This window comes from Mytilus californianus, unplaced genomic scaffold (genome assembly GCF_021869535.1).
Source record: "Mytilus californianus isolate M0D057914Y unplaced genomic scaffold, xbMytCali1.0.p SCAF_18, whole genome shotgun sequence".
Classification (NCBI taxonomy): domain Eukaryota; kingdom Metazoa; phylum Mollusca; class Bivalvia; order Mytilida; family Mytilidae; genus Mytilus; species Mytilus californianus.
The window spans coordinates 5,530,262-5,545,042 of NW_026262666.1; the positions used below are offsets into that span (position 1 = coordinate 5,530,262).

At 32.0% G+C, this 14,781-nt stretch overlaps 1 protein-coding gene across 1 annotated transcript; it reads right to left on the reverse strand.

Moving 5' to 3' along the window:
- Nucleotides 1–16: 16 nt before the first annotated feature.
- LOC127726608 (uncharacterized) lies at nt 17–13,079 on the reverse strand. The gene is made up of 3 exons (XM_052234029.1): nt 12,723–13,079; nt 2,317–2,460; nt 17–1,381 (listed from the first exon to the last, which is right to left on the reverse strand). Exons 1-3 carry the CDS (start codon nt 12,952–12,954, stop codon nt 996–998), a joined length of 762 nt encoding a protein of 253 aa, XP_052089989.1. The 5' UTR covers nt 12,955–13,079; the 3' UTR covers nt 17–995.
- Between the last annotated feature and the right edge of the window lie 1,702 nt (nt 13,080–14,781).

Genomic DNA, 14,781 nt, shown 5'->3' on the forward strand with positions numbered 1-14,781 from the left:
TGATATAGAGAAAGTATTGTGTTCAAAGAATGTGTCATTTATTTAATAAGTACAAAACAAATAAATCATAGTTTAAGTAAACTCTTGAAGTAATATTATCAATGGTACTTCAATAACAAAGCAATCCACGTTGAGTATGTTGTTAATGCATACATATGTATATTTTGACAGTTTTATGAATTACAATTTCTTTAATAAAGATTTCAATCTGTAAGGGTTAATGTACTTTGTAATTTGTCATCAAATTGTCAACTATACATACATTATTATTGTACAAGTGTTTTAGCACCGGGAAACATTAAAATTATTTAAACTATTATACTTTCACTACTATCTCTACCACCGATATACATGTACAACTCTTTTAATATATGACTTTTTTGAATAGCACAATCGTATAATTCTCAAAGCTTTGCATTTAAACTGTTTTGGCAAAAATGAATCACACTTAAATAAAAAGGGCAATGAAAAGCGCAGAAAATACGATATTCATGTTTGATCGAGCATTAGAATATTTAGCAATCTTTCATATATTCAGTATATTATCCCAAAAATAAGGGGATGGATACATGATTTTAGGTTAGATACCAAACGAGTTGAGTCAATTGTGCCATGCTTTGAGTTCTATGCTTTTTTTTACTACTTTGGATATACAAACTATAAGCTTTTTGATTTTTCGTTCAGTTGCATACTAGAGAAAATACCCCTTTACATTCAACTCTGCTTTTGAACTATAGTTCAGTTGACTTACGCTGAATATGAATCCAAGCTGCCCAAATTTTACTTTTTAAATTCATATATACTTAAAAATATGGCTGAAACTTTCATTAAATTCTTCTGCAAGTGGTCACTATTTTTATGCGAATAGTTCTCATAATCATTTGTAACATTTAATACCATCACAGTTTAAAGCCTTTTACCATCCGTTTTATAGTTATATATGCACCCATCTTTATCTTTTTTCTTTATTGTGTTATAGTCAACAGCTTTTTTAATCAAGATGGAGAATGCTTTGATAATCGATTGTATTCTGTAATGAGTTCCTGTTCTTCAACTGTCTTCCGGTTCCGGCGTATTGATTTTGTTGCTTCTAGTTCTCCTACCCAATGAATATTGTCAATGGAAGACACACTATGCGATGGAGAAGAACCGTCACTATTTTGGCTATGTTTTCTGGATAAGCTTCTTTTTCTTGGAGTACTTGGTGAGGTAGGAGGTAATGTAGTTAAACTGCGAGTCATGCCACCAGAGAGTTTATCTTTCATAACCTTCTTAGCCATATTCATTGGTTTGTTATTTAACTGACCAGTCTTTGTATTTATATGTAAGTCTTCAAATTCTTTCGAAACTCTTCTTCCTCTGTTTCGGGCATATCTCATACCTGTAGAACGAAAGCAATATATTTAACGTTCAAAAGCTGGATGTACTAAGCCTAAAGGTATTTTATATTCTTGTTGATTTGGAGCGAAGTCTTTTTTTTTATTCTCCTTTCAGTTTAATTAAGTTTTTTGTGCTATAGCTGAAGTTCATTGTTTGACAGTCTTTAGGGAGCTACTTTTATGGGGGGGGGGGGGGGGGGGGGGGGGTAGGATGAAAAATGTTGTCCTGCATTTTTTTTTAGTTGTAATCTCTGTCCTGCATTTTTATTTTTCACTCTATTCGTTCCTGCCTTTTTTTTATTAGTTTATCCTGACTTTTTCACATAAATTGTCATCCTGCCTTTTTTCTTGTCAAGTTGCTCATCATGCCTTTTTTTTTTACTCAAAACTCCTGTCCCGCCTTTTTTTCAAATTTCATCCTAGCCCCCCCATAAAAATCAAATGGTAGCTCCCTTAGTTTTCTATGTTGTGTTTTGTGTACTGCTCGTTTTTCGTTTTTTGCCATAGCATTGTCATTTTGTTTTCGAATTATCATGAATATTCCTTTGATATCTTTTGCCTCTCTTTTTGACACTCCTTTTTTTCAATTATTATACATTACTTGCAGCTTTAAAAACCATATCTTCAATTTTCGTTCTATTTGGTAAATATGATACAAATCGTGTTGACAAAAGTATAAGAAGCAATCCGTGATTTTATGAAAGAAGCTATACTAAGATCATTCTAAATAATACAATGTGCCTTTGAACGTAAATTGCAAGTCAATAAATTTTGTAACTGTTCTTTAAAACAAAATTGTTACTTCCTTACAAGGTTTTTGCTGTCTTGTATAGGTCTTTTTTATCCTTCTTAAATTAAAGTGAAGGAATGGTTAACTCATACAATTTGCTGAATTCATTAACAGCCTCCAGTATGTATGTTGTTCTAAAAAGATTACCTTCTTCTTCAAAGCTTCTACCATTTTTCCTAGCAGCCTTTGGACTACCTAAAGGTCTAATTGTGATTGGATAAGGCTCTGTTGGTATCCTGATTTCATGGACACGTGGTTCCTCTGGTACAGCACTGTGACTGTGTTCCCTGTCTAAGAAAAATCAATGCGTGATAGTTAAGGTGGTACCAAACATCGGAAAAATTTCATTGGATATATAGCAGTTTGACAAACACTAATTTTGATCATTGAGAAGCTTAATATTTCCTTAACAATAGAGCGTGATTAAAACGTTCAGCTGATTTTTACAAAGTTAATTCCCTGTAGTGTTATGTACCACCTTAATACAACAATTATATTGATATACGTAAAGTGGAAACCTATGAATGGTTGTGTGATTTATATAAGGAATCGTTTAATCAGTTATCAATGAGCACCATTCAACTATTCTTATTATCGGTTCCATACCCAAATCAATTTTTAATCTGAATGCAGAAATCAAACGCAGCAGCCGATCGATTTTTTTTACAAAAAATCATTAATTATGATCGTTCTTTATAATAGTGGTATATTTAAACTTATTGTATTTTCATCGGTTTGAAAATGGTTGATATTTTGTGAATGTACATCAAACAATAATTCTACGGAATATCTACAGAAGTTGTCAATGTTCTTTATCTTGCATATACAAGTATGTCACCGCATCGCCATTCATATTTTACTTAACGACTAAACAAGACACTTTGTAGAATTATGAACTAACATACATGTATATTATCATATCAAATTCTTACATGTAAATCCTTTATGTATTTAGTAGCATGTAAATTTACTTAAGTTACTTTTAAGCTTTTAACACTTTTTAATATTTAAACTTACAACACTACTGTTTACATACACAAGTTTTAATGAAGCAGACGTAGTTTGCTCAATTGCGTCCAAAACCAGAAACCATTCGACTTGTTGACTTTTTAGCATTTGCACAAGCTTCTTTGTTTGTTTTTAATATGAGAAGCCTAAAGTTAGGTTTTTGTTTGAAGAAACTAACTTTGAGTGTCCTCTTCAAAAACATTACACACAAATATACAATATAGGTTAACTGTTATATGTTTTCTATTTTATTTTATTGTTCTTTTATCTAATTTCTTTTCATTGAAAATAAAACTTGTATAAACTTTTGAATTTGTTGATTTCTGTATGTATGATAAACTCATCATAGATACCAGGATTGAAATTTTGTATTTGCGCCAGACGCGCGTTTCGTCTACAAAAGACTCATCAGTGACGCTCGAATCAAAAAAAGTTAAAAAGGCAAAATAAAGTACGAAGTTGAAGAGCATTGAGGACCAAAAATTCCTACAAGTTTTGCCAAATACAGCTAAGGTAATCTAATCCTGAGGTAGAAAAGCCTTAGTATTTCAAAAATGAAAGTTTTGTAAACAATTAAAAAGTGAATATAAAATATTACATAAGATAAATATGTAATCATTGGTGTTTACATTTTTTTAAATGTTTAATTTTGGAGTTTCGGGAACAAACATGGAAGTTAAACGAAAGCTGGAGTTTTTCGAAATATGTAAACAATAATTAATGTAATATTTCAATCATTGATATATGTAATTTTTTATGCATTAGTAGATATAGCTGCTATTAATTTATAAATGCCAGTGCTTAATTTATTTATTTATTTATGCTTTTTAGTTTGTTAGTATTTTATGATATTTCAGTGATTGCTGGTTCCCCCATTCAATGCACATAGAGATTTTTGTCGCATGAGCATTGACCCTGGAGGTTCGGAAATCAAAATTAAATTTGCTTTCATTATATTTGCATGTTTTTCTTATTTTTAATTATTAGTATTTGCATGAAACTGCATGGTTTTTATATGATAGTCGGTTAAAGAGCTCAGCAGACTCATATTTTATCTGTTACTGTGTACATATATGCCGACTTTAAATAAAATTTACTTAGTAATACTTACTTACTTACTTACTTACTATGTATATTAATATACATTTCATTGGCCTTTCAATTTTAAAAGGGGATATTTTCCGACCTATTTCACGGCCTCGACCCAACTATCAAATGCCAACTATCTTTTCTTGATATGTGTGTTTAACAAATCCTTATCAACCAACCAAGTTCCTATAGAATTTTGGGCAAAATGTATCAATTTCTTCAAAACAACCAGTGTCTCTGCTACTTGTGTTAAAGTTGCCACCGTATAACAGCGGAATTTTCGGGTACACCAAGAAAAAAAGGTCAACATCGAAAATCCAAAGTTAACTAAACTCGTTTTAAGATTGATAAGACTAATGTTTCCGCAGTTTGGCATCATCTTCAAGTGTATGGGGTATTTCAAATGTTATAAATCAATTGTTTTATGTGCTGGGTCTTTTAAGGTTCGTTGTGTGGTTTACTGTTTTGTTGTTGTTTTCGTTTTGTCATTTGGCATTCGATTGAGACAGTATTGCGGGAATAGTTAGTTATCCTTCTACTTTTTCCCCAAGAAAGTAGAGTTGTCAACATTTGAAATGATAACAGAGCGGTCAGACAAGATATTCTTTTGATGTCTTTGATCATAACGACATTCACAAAAATCAAATGTAGAAATTATTACTGTACTTTCTATGAAAAACTCTAATAAATAGAACACTAAAACACCATACGAATAGGAATAACTAAATCAGGCGCTTTAGGAATAATACATGTGATTTCAGTGAAACCGAAACACCAACTTGTGACTAAAACTTCCAAAAATGAAAGAAAACAGCGGAATAAGAAGTAGTCATTCAATTGTGATAGTACTATATAAATATACTGGTGAATGTACAGCAAGGGGATACCCAAGTTATTTCTAGTGCCGTTTATGAGATGTTATCTATATATACAGTCAAATCAAAACGTAAATAATCACACTATTTATAATTATCAATTCTCTAATAACATTCATTTTCCCCCCCAAATAAGGAAGAAATACTTAAAATCTGAATGGATGATATTGAACCCCTTTTAGTTGATAAATACTAATCATTATCAGCTTTCTAAAATCCATGGTCAATGAATATTACCTTGTTAATCTTTATGTTACTTTATTAGGGAACGTTTAAATCGATTTAGGAAAATCTATAGTTTATAAAATTTACAAATAAAAATGTCATTGTCCTGTTTCAATGATTGGGGAAGTTCACATTCTGTTATTACAATGCAACAATTGTAAATTGAATTAAAGTGTACACATTTGTTTTTTGTCAGAATGGAAAATTTCTGATCCTTCTTAATATGTCAGGGCGATGGATCCAGGACTTTCAAAAAGGGGGCGGATGGGTCAATCCAATTTTATTTTAAGTCGTCAATCAGAAATTTGTATTATAACACAAATTGTCCACTGTAAAGAGAGGCCGGCAACCTTGTCCCTCCAAATGAATCTCCCCCTTTGTCATTATTGTTTTCAGTGAAGGTAAATAATTTCCGACTGCATGGCTTCCCTCAACTTTGAGTTTTCAGAATTTAATTTAATAACATATTGTAAAATTTCTGTACTTTTTACGTATAAAATAGTTGCCAAAGGACGTTTAAAAAATTAACATTCACATTACATAATCATTTAAATGTGTTTCTATCATGTTGTTCGAATATTCGCCTGCTAAAAGTATGGAACCTCATTAAGGGTTTTCATTAATTACATCTAAATTTGATTTATCATCAAGGGTAAAAAGAGAAAAACTAAAATGGAACATATGACCTTTTTGTCAGTAGTTTAAGGCCAAGTTGCCTTAAATGAAAAATAAAGCTAATAGTGTTGAAGTGGCGTTAGACATCGACAATCAATCAATCAATCAATTAGTCATAAAATATTGAAGTCCCTAAGAAATATATATCCTGTAGTAACGTTTTTGTCCATGTGTTTTGATTAAGTATTTCGGAAATCCTCAGAAAGATACTTTATACTTCTTTTAGTTAATTTAACTAGCCCCACTTTGAAATTAATAATTTTCAGCTGATGTAATGAAACATCAAAGCCACATTTAGCATTTTTCCAGAGTTCTTGATAAGCACCAGTAATGATAAAGGTTTATTTTCGTGCAAACTCTTTGCAATTTTCTATTTCACGTGTTTTCGTGTTTTAAGCTCACAATTCGCCGTTTTTCGTGCAAATTTGTAAAAATACAACGTGTAAATTTGTCTATTATTTTGATTTTCAAACAGCGTGAAAATTTTTATATTCTTTTATTTCACATTCTCCGGGCACATATCCCCCCTTTTACGACTCTCTTATGACAAAGTTTGCGTTGAGAGGAAATTTATCTCTTGTTTAAAACTTGTATCTCAAATTCTGTAAACTAAGGGTCGAAGTTTCAATTATACGTGTAAAAGATTTGGATAAAATGAACGTTTGTGTCTTTAAAAGATGTGTAAACGTCTTGAAAATGATACGACTCTGCATGAATGAAGGTCTGAAAGGGTGTGTCCCTCGATTCTGTATTCTTTAATTTTTCAAGCCATTTTTCTCTATTATTTATATTCTATCACCTCATTATTCCGTAATATTTATTTTTCGGGCCAATTTTTCTCTATTATTTATTTTTTTACCCATTTTTCTGTAGTTTTGGTCCATTATTCTCTATTCTGTGACCTCCACCCAGACCCTCAGAAATATACACCGTGTCATTTTTTAAGTACGTATCACATTAAAAGATAGATATAAGATAAAACATAATTGAAAAGGCAAAAGGGGGTCAGAAAGGATACTGAATCAATTCGTTTTGCACAATTTATCTATTACTGTCGTCTGCTTCTATACAAATACCTTGTTATAAAAACTTCACGACGAAGATCAATGAAAATGTATACGAGTATTCCTTTTCTACAAAACTATAACAAGTCAAATACCTTGCCCCAATTCTTTCTTTGAAAGCAGACATTCCAATTAAATAGTCAATAGTTAAAAAGGAAATAATTATTTGTATTTACTAGACTCATTTAATAATGCAACACTATACTAAATCAATTCTAGTTTACCAACATTCTATACGTTATTCAATTTCACTTTACAGTTTTAATTAATATTTGTCTTCCGCCAATTAGATTTCAACTTATAACCGAAAATTATCATGTAATATTTATACTTTTGATTTCGGAACTGAAAAACAACCCTCAAAAGTGTAAGTGCCAATTAAAATTGATATTGAGAAATTTATGAGATTATTTTTATTTACACATGTCATATTAGTCAACAAATTTTGATAAAATTTATTAGTATTCAAGAGATAAAACACTTGATTTCATTTCTGAAATGTGTAGTTTTGGATGCATTCGATTGTCCTTTGTTGTATAAGATAATTTATCTAAAGATATAATTGAAACATTTTTCAGTCAAGTGAGAATCTCCCGAGCTTTCTACCTAAGTGAAAATCTTTGCAAGCAATTGTATTGATAAAAACAATTCTAACGGATTCTATGGACAAGGAAACTTTGTTGTGAATTTGTCAGCTGAATTTGTTTAATCTTAAACAACAAAATATGACGCACGCAGGGCCAATATTACGTGTACATCAAAGATTATTGCCACAGAAATCATGACCGCGATAAAATGCCAACTTAAACAAAAAAATTTAAGAGTCAATTAAAGGTTACAATACACCATTAGATTTTATGGGCGCAACATGGTATTCAGAATTAAGAGTATAGCTAATCCTGATTGGTTGATATGTGCGCCCGTTATTTTTTGTTATTAGAGACTTCGTGCATTCTGCATTATACCAAAGGCCAAATAAATTATTTTCCTTAGCCCTAACGGAACTGAGATGTCTTTTAAACGCTAAGATGAGACACGTATTTTTAAGTGCAAAATTGATAGGCATGGGAGATAAGTACAAATTACGCTAAGAAAAGCAACGCGAACCTATATTTTTTGGACCAAAAAATACTGTCCTAATAACTTTTCTTTAATTCTAGCAAGGTTTCGTTAAAAAAATCAACTTTCTGAAGTCTGTATCTCGAAAAAGGCTATCATTGTCACCTATGGGGAAATTAATTGTTTATTTCAATCTAAAAAGAACTATAACATGTAACAAGAACAAATGAAAAGGTGACGGAGAGGGAAAGAAGAATGAAGAAAATGAATAAATTACTAACCCAACTACATAATAAAACACAGAGAAAAAAAGAAACAGTCACCAATATTAGAAGAAAGCCAAGCTTATAAGCGCAAAAACATCTCTTTGTAGCTTCGACTTCAATAAGTACCTGCTCATGGGAAATTAAAAGAATCCAATCTAAATCACCCCCTCTCCCCCGAGGTTGTCCATATTTGGAGATATAAAAGACATATTTTTTCAACTTTAGATAGTAAATGTTATTGATCGTCCAAAACACAGGTGCAAGGTATGGAAAAAAATGTAAATTTTTCAAAGACTTTCATATTTACATTCGATGCATGTATACTATGCACTTCTGCTTATTTGTTGATTCTATACAAAATGTTAATGTTGAAATAATTCAAATGAAATAAAAAGATGTTAAAGCATTCATTTTGTTTGTGTGTGTGTTAGTCCGGACACTGTCAGAAAATGACAAGTCTTTTTTATAAGCCATAAGTGTGGATGCGGATGACAGAACAGTAGCGCCTAATGTTTGTGTAACAACAAAAAATTCGAACGGATTTATGATTAATTGTGTATCCAATAGTTTCTGAAAGGAAGGAAATAACCGTTTATTACATTTTAAATTATTGTTTCTGTGTAGATCTCCGGTTTTTAAATGCAATTAGCAGGTCACTAGTCCAACACGCATAGGCTTTGTTCATTTACCATTTATTTATTGTTCACATTAAAACGTGGGAAAAGGAAACAACTTAGTTAAAATAAAATAAAAGTGAATAAAATTTACAGTTTTATTCAATGTTATCAAACGTAAAATATTTGTAAGCAAACTTTATTGGAAGCTTACATTGACTTTTCAATTCATAAACTGATTCAAATATTTTAGCACGATGGTCACGAGTTTCTTGACTGCCTGCATCGATTGAACGTTATGCAACCGAAAACATTCACACAATAGTTTGATCGCCACAGTCATACTGGATAAATTTGACAGAAACCATGATAGTTTTTGCCTGATTTGGACATCCAATACCTACCGCATAAAGGGATGTATTAAAACACCAACCTCCTATACTAGATGGGTTTATTAAGATAATCAAAGATACCAGGCTTGAAAGAAGAAAAACTTAAAGTGAAATTGAGAATGGAAATGGGGAATGTGTCAAAGAGACAACAACCTGACCATAGAGCCGAAAACAGCCCAATGCCACCAATGGGTCTTCAACATAGCGAGAAAATCCGGCACCCGGAAGCGGGCTTCAGCTGGCCCTAAACAAAAATGTGTACTAGTTCAGTGAAAATGGACGTCACACTAAACTCCGAAACCTATAAATCAACTAAAATTAAAAAAAAACATACAAGACTAACAAAGGCCAGAGGTTCCTGACTTGCGGCGGGGTTAAACATGTTTTGTAAGATCTCAACCCTGCCCTATACCTCCAGCCAATGTAGAATAAACAAACACAGAGCAATACGCACAGTAAAACTCAGTTAAAAAGAAGTCCGAGTCCGATGTCAGAATAGGTAACAGAAGTGGCAATATACGTACTAAACTAGAACTTTTACATGAAACGGGGATTGAAAAACTTTGGTTTAAAACTGTCAAGAGTGACGACAGAAGCAAATAGTTTACATGGACTAGCGTTTCTTAGCCGCCGTTGCATATATGTCACTAGTTGAAATCATTACATAAAAATGTTCTTAAACATTGACATTATTTTAAGTAGCCTACACGGAAAAGTAGTAAAGTAGTTAACACGAATCTGTCAGTTGCAAAATAAATTATACGTGTATATACAACTTATAAGACATGTAATTAGTAGTTCTTTACACAACACCGAAAATATGAAATACAAATAGCAGAGTAACGTGCAAAATGTTTCAGTAATGACTGTTGTCGAACGACAAAGTGGAGTATATGTATTCTTGAGCTTTTCAGTAACTAACCATTCAAATACCAGAAAAACTGAGAGCCAAATTCAAAAGATATATAAACAAAAAAGTTTATAGCTGACTATGTGGTATGGGTTTTACCCATTGTTGAAGGTGACCTATAGTTGTTAATTTCTGTGTCATTTGGTCTCTTGTGGATAATGGTCTCATTGTCAATCATACCACATCTTCTCATTTTTATATCAACTCCTATAGGGAGTCAAAAAGAATACCAAACATCATAAAGGAGATATTTACCCTAGGAATAAGCAACCTTAATTTTTTTTGGGGGTAGGGGGATAAAAAAAAACGCAAGGGATAAAAAAAATGACAGTTCAAAAGAAACTTAACGAAAAGCCAAAACATACTGTATTGAAGCTGAACATTTGAGCAGCATGTATTATCTTCACCAAAACTATGATTTGTTTCTTCTTTTCAATAAGACAAGATATTGTTCAGTATATAGACCACTTATATCAATCTTCAAGTAAATAGAAGTTATAACATTGAGATTTAAATTCTTCTTAATCTGTTTACTAAGAAATACTAATGCCAGACCCCGTCCCCAACTAAAAATCAAAAATACACTCCTTAACAAAAATATAAGAAGAGTTGCTCAATGAATATATGCGCTGAATGATTTATGACAGTTTCAGAGAGTTTGTACAAAATAAGAAAATAAAGTACAATTGTCATTCACCTGTAGGATTGTACTGAAAATAGATTTACTTAATAAGTATTTGTGAAAGTTTATATCTTGAGATTTATACCATGTTTTATTTGCAAACGTCGGTGTAGTTATCGCCTTTTGTTTACACATTTGGGTAAAATTTACAGGTACCATTTAGATATAAATGAAAAACAGAATTCAAATCGATATTAAATACATGACAAATTAACTAATAAATCCTTGATGTCTTCACGATCAAAGCAATATGCAAATTAGAACTTGACTATTTACACATATTGCAACGCATATTTTAGAAATTGTCGTTAAAGTATTAACAATCCTGTTTTGCTATCCTATTTTGTGACTTGTAATAAAATATAGCAAAACACAGGATTAAAGCTCCAATAACACGAAAGGGTGCAACAATTAAATATTGTAGGAACTAATAAGCGCTTCGACAAAACACAGATGTGTCCCGAAAAGAAAACATTCACTCCACCACTCGGTGAACCTTTCTTCAACAAAATGTTGTTGTTTTTTAAATGACATAAGTGGTATAATCAATGAGACAGCAACCCATACATAATAAATATCAAAGGAAAAACTAGGTTTCCATAACAACAGCTCTTAAGAGAAGTATATAGGTGACCTTTTGTGATGCTGAACTCCTGATCAACTACACAAATAACCAAAAGACATCTTTAGGTCATTATAGGTCATTATTCTATCTACAATACATACAGGTGTCAATATATATGTAATATGTCAAGCTCCTAATTGAGTCTTAACAAGTCACAACAAAGAAAGCAGAGACTATCGAAGATCTGCCATTAAGAACAAGATTTCAAATATCAACAAAACATTAATATATATTTGACAAAAAAAATAAACAAATGCTAGTGAAGTTCTTGTGTTACATGTATGACAGTCATCGTAGTCTCGTAAAAACTAGGGTTTTTTTAATTGCAATCCTTCCTCTTTAGACAAATGTGTGTTGATCTGTATATTTCACTGAGATTTAGAATTGCTATTTAACAGTTCCATTGATGTAGATACCATGATGCACTTCACTTTTCAAGATTTTCAAAACGCGCATTTGGCATACCAAATTATAATTCCTCCCCCACACCTGCAAATTACTATGCTGTACTACTTTTTTACCTTTAACTTGTATAAAAAGTACAAACACATTTAGGACTGAACTTTCATACTTAATAATAAAATTGAAGCCAGTTAAACCAGCCAGCCCCTAACTATTTGAATTAAGTTTTTATCCTACATCAAACTTGCAGCCAGTTAAACCAGCCAGCCCCTAACTATTTGAATTAAGATTTTATCCTACATCAAACTTGCAGCCAGTTAAACCAGCCAGCCCCTAACTATTTGAATTAAGATTTTATCCTACATCAAACTTGCAGCCAGTTAAACCAGCCAGCCCCTAACTATTTGAATTAAGATTTTATCCTACATCAAACTTGCAGCCAGTTAAACCAGCCAGCCCCTAACTATTTGAATTAAGTTTTTATCCTACATCAGTCAAACTTTTGATGTTGTGAACTTGTCCCTTATTGTTTTTAGAAACATTGACAAACTCTTTCCTTTGATATTAAAACATTCAATAAGAAAGAAAGAAAGAAAGAAAGAAAGAAAGAAAGAAAGAAAGAAAAATAGAAAGAAAGAACAGAATTTGTTAATAAGATGATAAATACCTCTTAAGTCGTTTATGATTGAATACTTCTTTTTCTCGATCTTCATCTGTTTCAATTGTTCTCTCAGTTGTTTTTCTTCCCTGTTAAAACTGGCTGCTGCAATCCTTTTCTCAGTCTCAATACCAAGTGTTCGTTTCTGTAGCGAGCTCCTCCTTGCATAATTCTTTACTTTTGCTTCTTTATAACTTTTAGAACTCTCCTTCAAATATCGTTCGACATCGTTATCTTGCATTTTTGTAATCGGAATAGATTGAAGATCAATTAACTAGTTTAACTTTATGTATGAAAAATCCGTCTACAATTAATTTTGCGTGATGCTTTAAGTTACTTTCTTATAATAAATAATATTTCCAATACCAAGTCAATTAATACTGAAAATTGTTATGAACTCCGGGTATTTAAATAAGTTATCTGTTATTTCGATGTAAACTTTAAATTTACGTACTAACTTAAGAATTACCCGGTATAATATTGACAAAGGCGAATACTTTCAATATTAACCTTGGATAAATTATTGGTACATGGTCATAGAACAAAAGGTTCTTTGTGGTTCGTGGTTTCATCTTACTTCTTTAAGTACCTTGTTTGCCTCCTGTTCAAACAGTCTTGTGGAACCGTTGAGTGTTTTAATAATTAGACAATTCTTTGTTAATATGAATTACGTATAAAAAACGTTTTCACTTCAATAGTTTTGTTTTTATTTTTTTTAAATTATGACAAAATATTGTGGTTGTATATTCCTAACGTGACGTCATGTTCAGACTCTTTGAAGACATGATTCACTTACACATTTCAAAATGAACGCAGTAATCAGAGTTCAATTATTCTACTCAATTCAAAATTGATAAATTTGGTTTTTGCAGTTTCTAATGACATGTATATATAAAGGATTGTTCAAAATTACAAAAAAGTACATAAAATCTACTTTCCATCATAATCTAAAAGTCCAGTCTCCTAGTAACCTCTTCAATAATTATCTGTACTATCCGAATAAAGAGCTGCGCCATGAGCGCATGATACGCCCGTCGCTTTTTCAAAGAATAAAGTTCCATAACTCCTCAATGTCATATCAGAAATTTATAAAATATAAAGGGAGGTTATTTTAATAGATATAAACCAGTCACGAAAGTTTCATGAAAACTGCTCAAAGAACTTTTGAGTTACATGTATTGTCCGAAAACTGGAAAATCCCCCCCTTTTTAATGAATAAAAATCGAAAGGGAGCTCACGTCAATAGATGTAAACAATTCACCAAGGTTTCATGAAAACTACTCAAAGCATTTTTGAGTTATTGTCCGAAAACTTGAAAAAACCCTTTTTTAATGAATAAAACCCTATAACTTGGGACCGTAAAATCTAAAATTTATAAAAATCAAAAGGCAGCTCACGTCAACAGATATAAATAATTCACTAAAGTTTCATGCAAATTGGTTAACGCGTTTTTGAGTTATTGTCCGACATGTTGACGACGGACGGACAGACGGACAGACCGACAGACGGACAACGGTATACCATAATAAGTCACGTAAACGGGCGTATTAAAACATATCGGAGGCGCTAGACGTATAAATGAGTCTAGAATCTGATCGATATAGACCGTTGGTATGACAGCACTCGTCAGTCTAAGGCGGATTCGAGATGCGCGGAGTGCGTATCCCCTCCCTTTCATTTTTCGGCCATTAAGAAAAAGGGGACAGGGCAAAAGGATTTTGAAAAAGGATATCCTGGTCTGGGTACGGTTGAAAATAAATTATCTCAATTGCCCAAGACTGGATGAAAAGGAATATTCTACAATACCAAATGCAGGAAATGATTGTGTGAAAATAAATAAGCATGCGTAGCGACTGATCAAAATAAATATCCAATCCACAAAAACTCCTCCTGTTCCCCCCCCCCCCCCCCCCCTTAAAAAAATCAAATGGTCGTCCCCTAATAGGGTGGACAAATTTCTACATTATGAATCTTGTTGTGAAATAACTACTCCCTGTTTTGCAGTGATAGTGTTTTCCTTCGTTGAATCCTGGTTTTCAAAACGTAATCTCACTTTTTACAAGTTTAA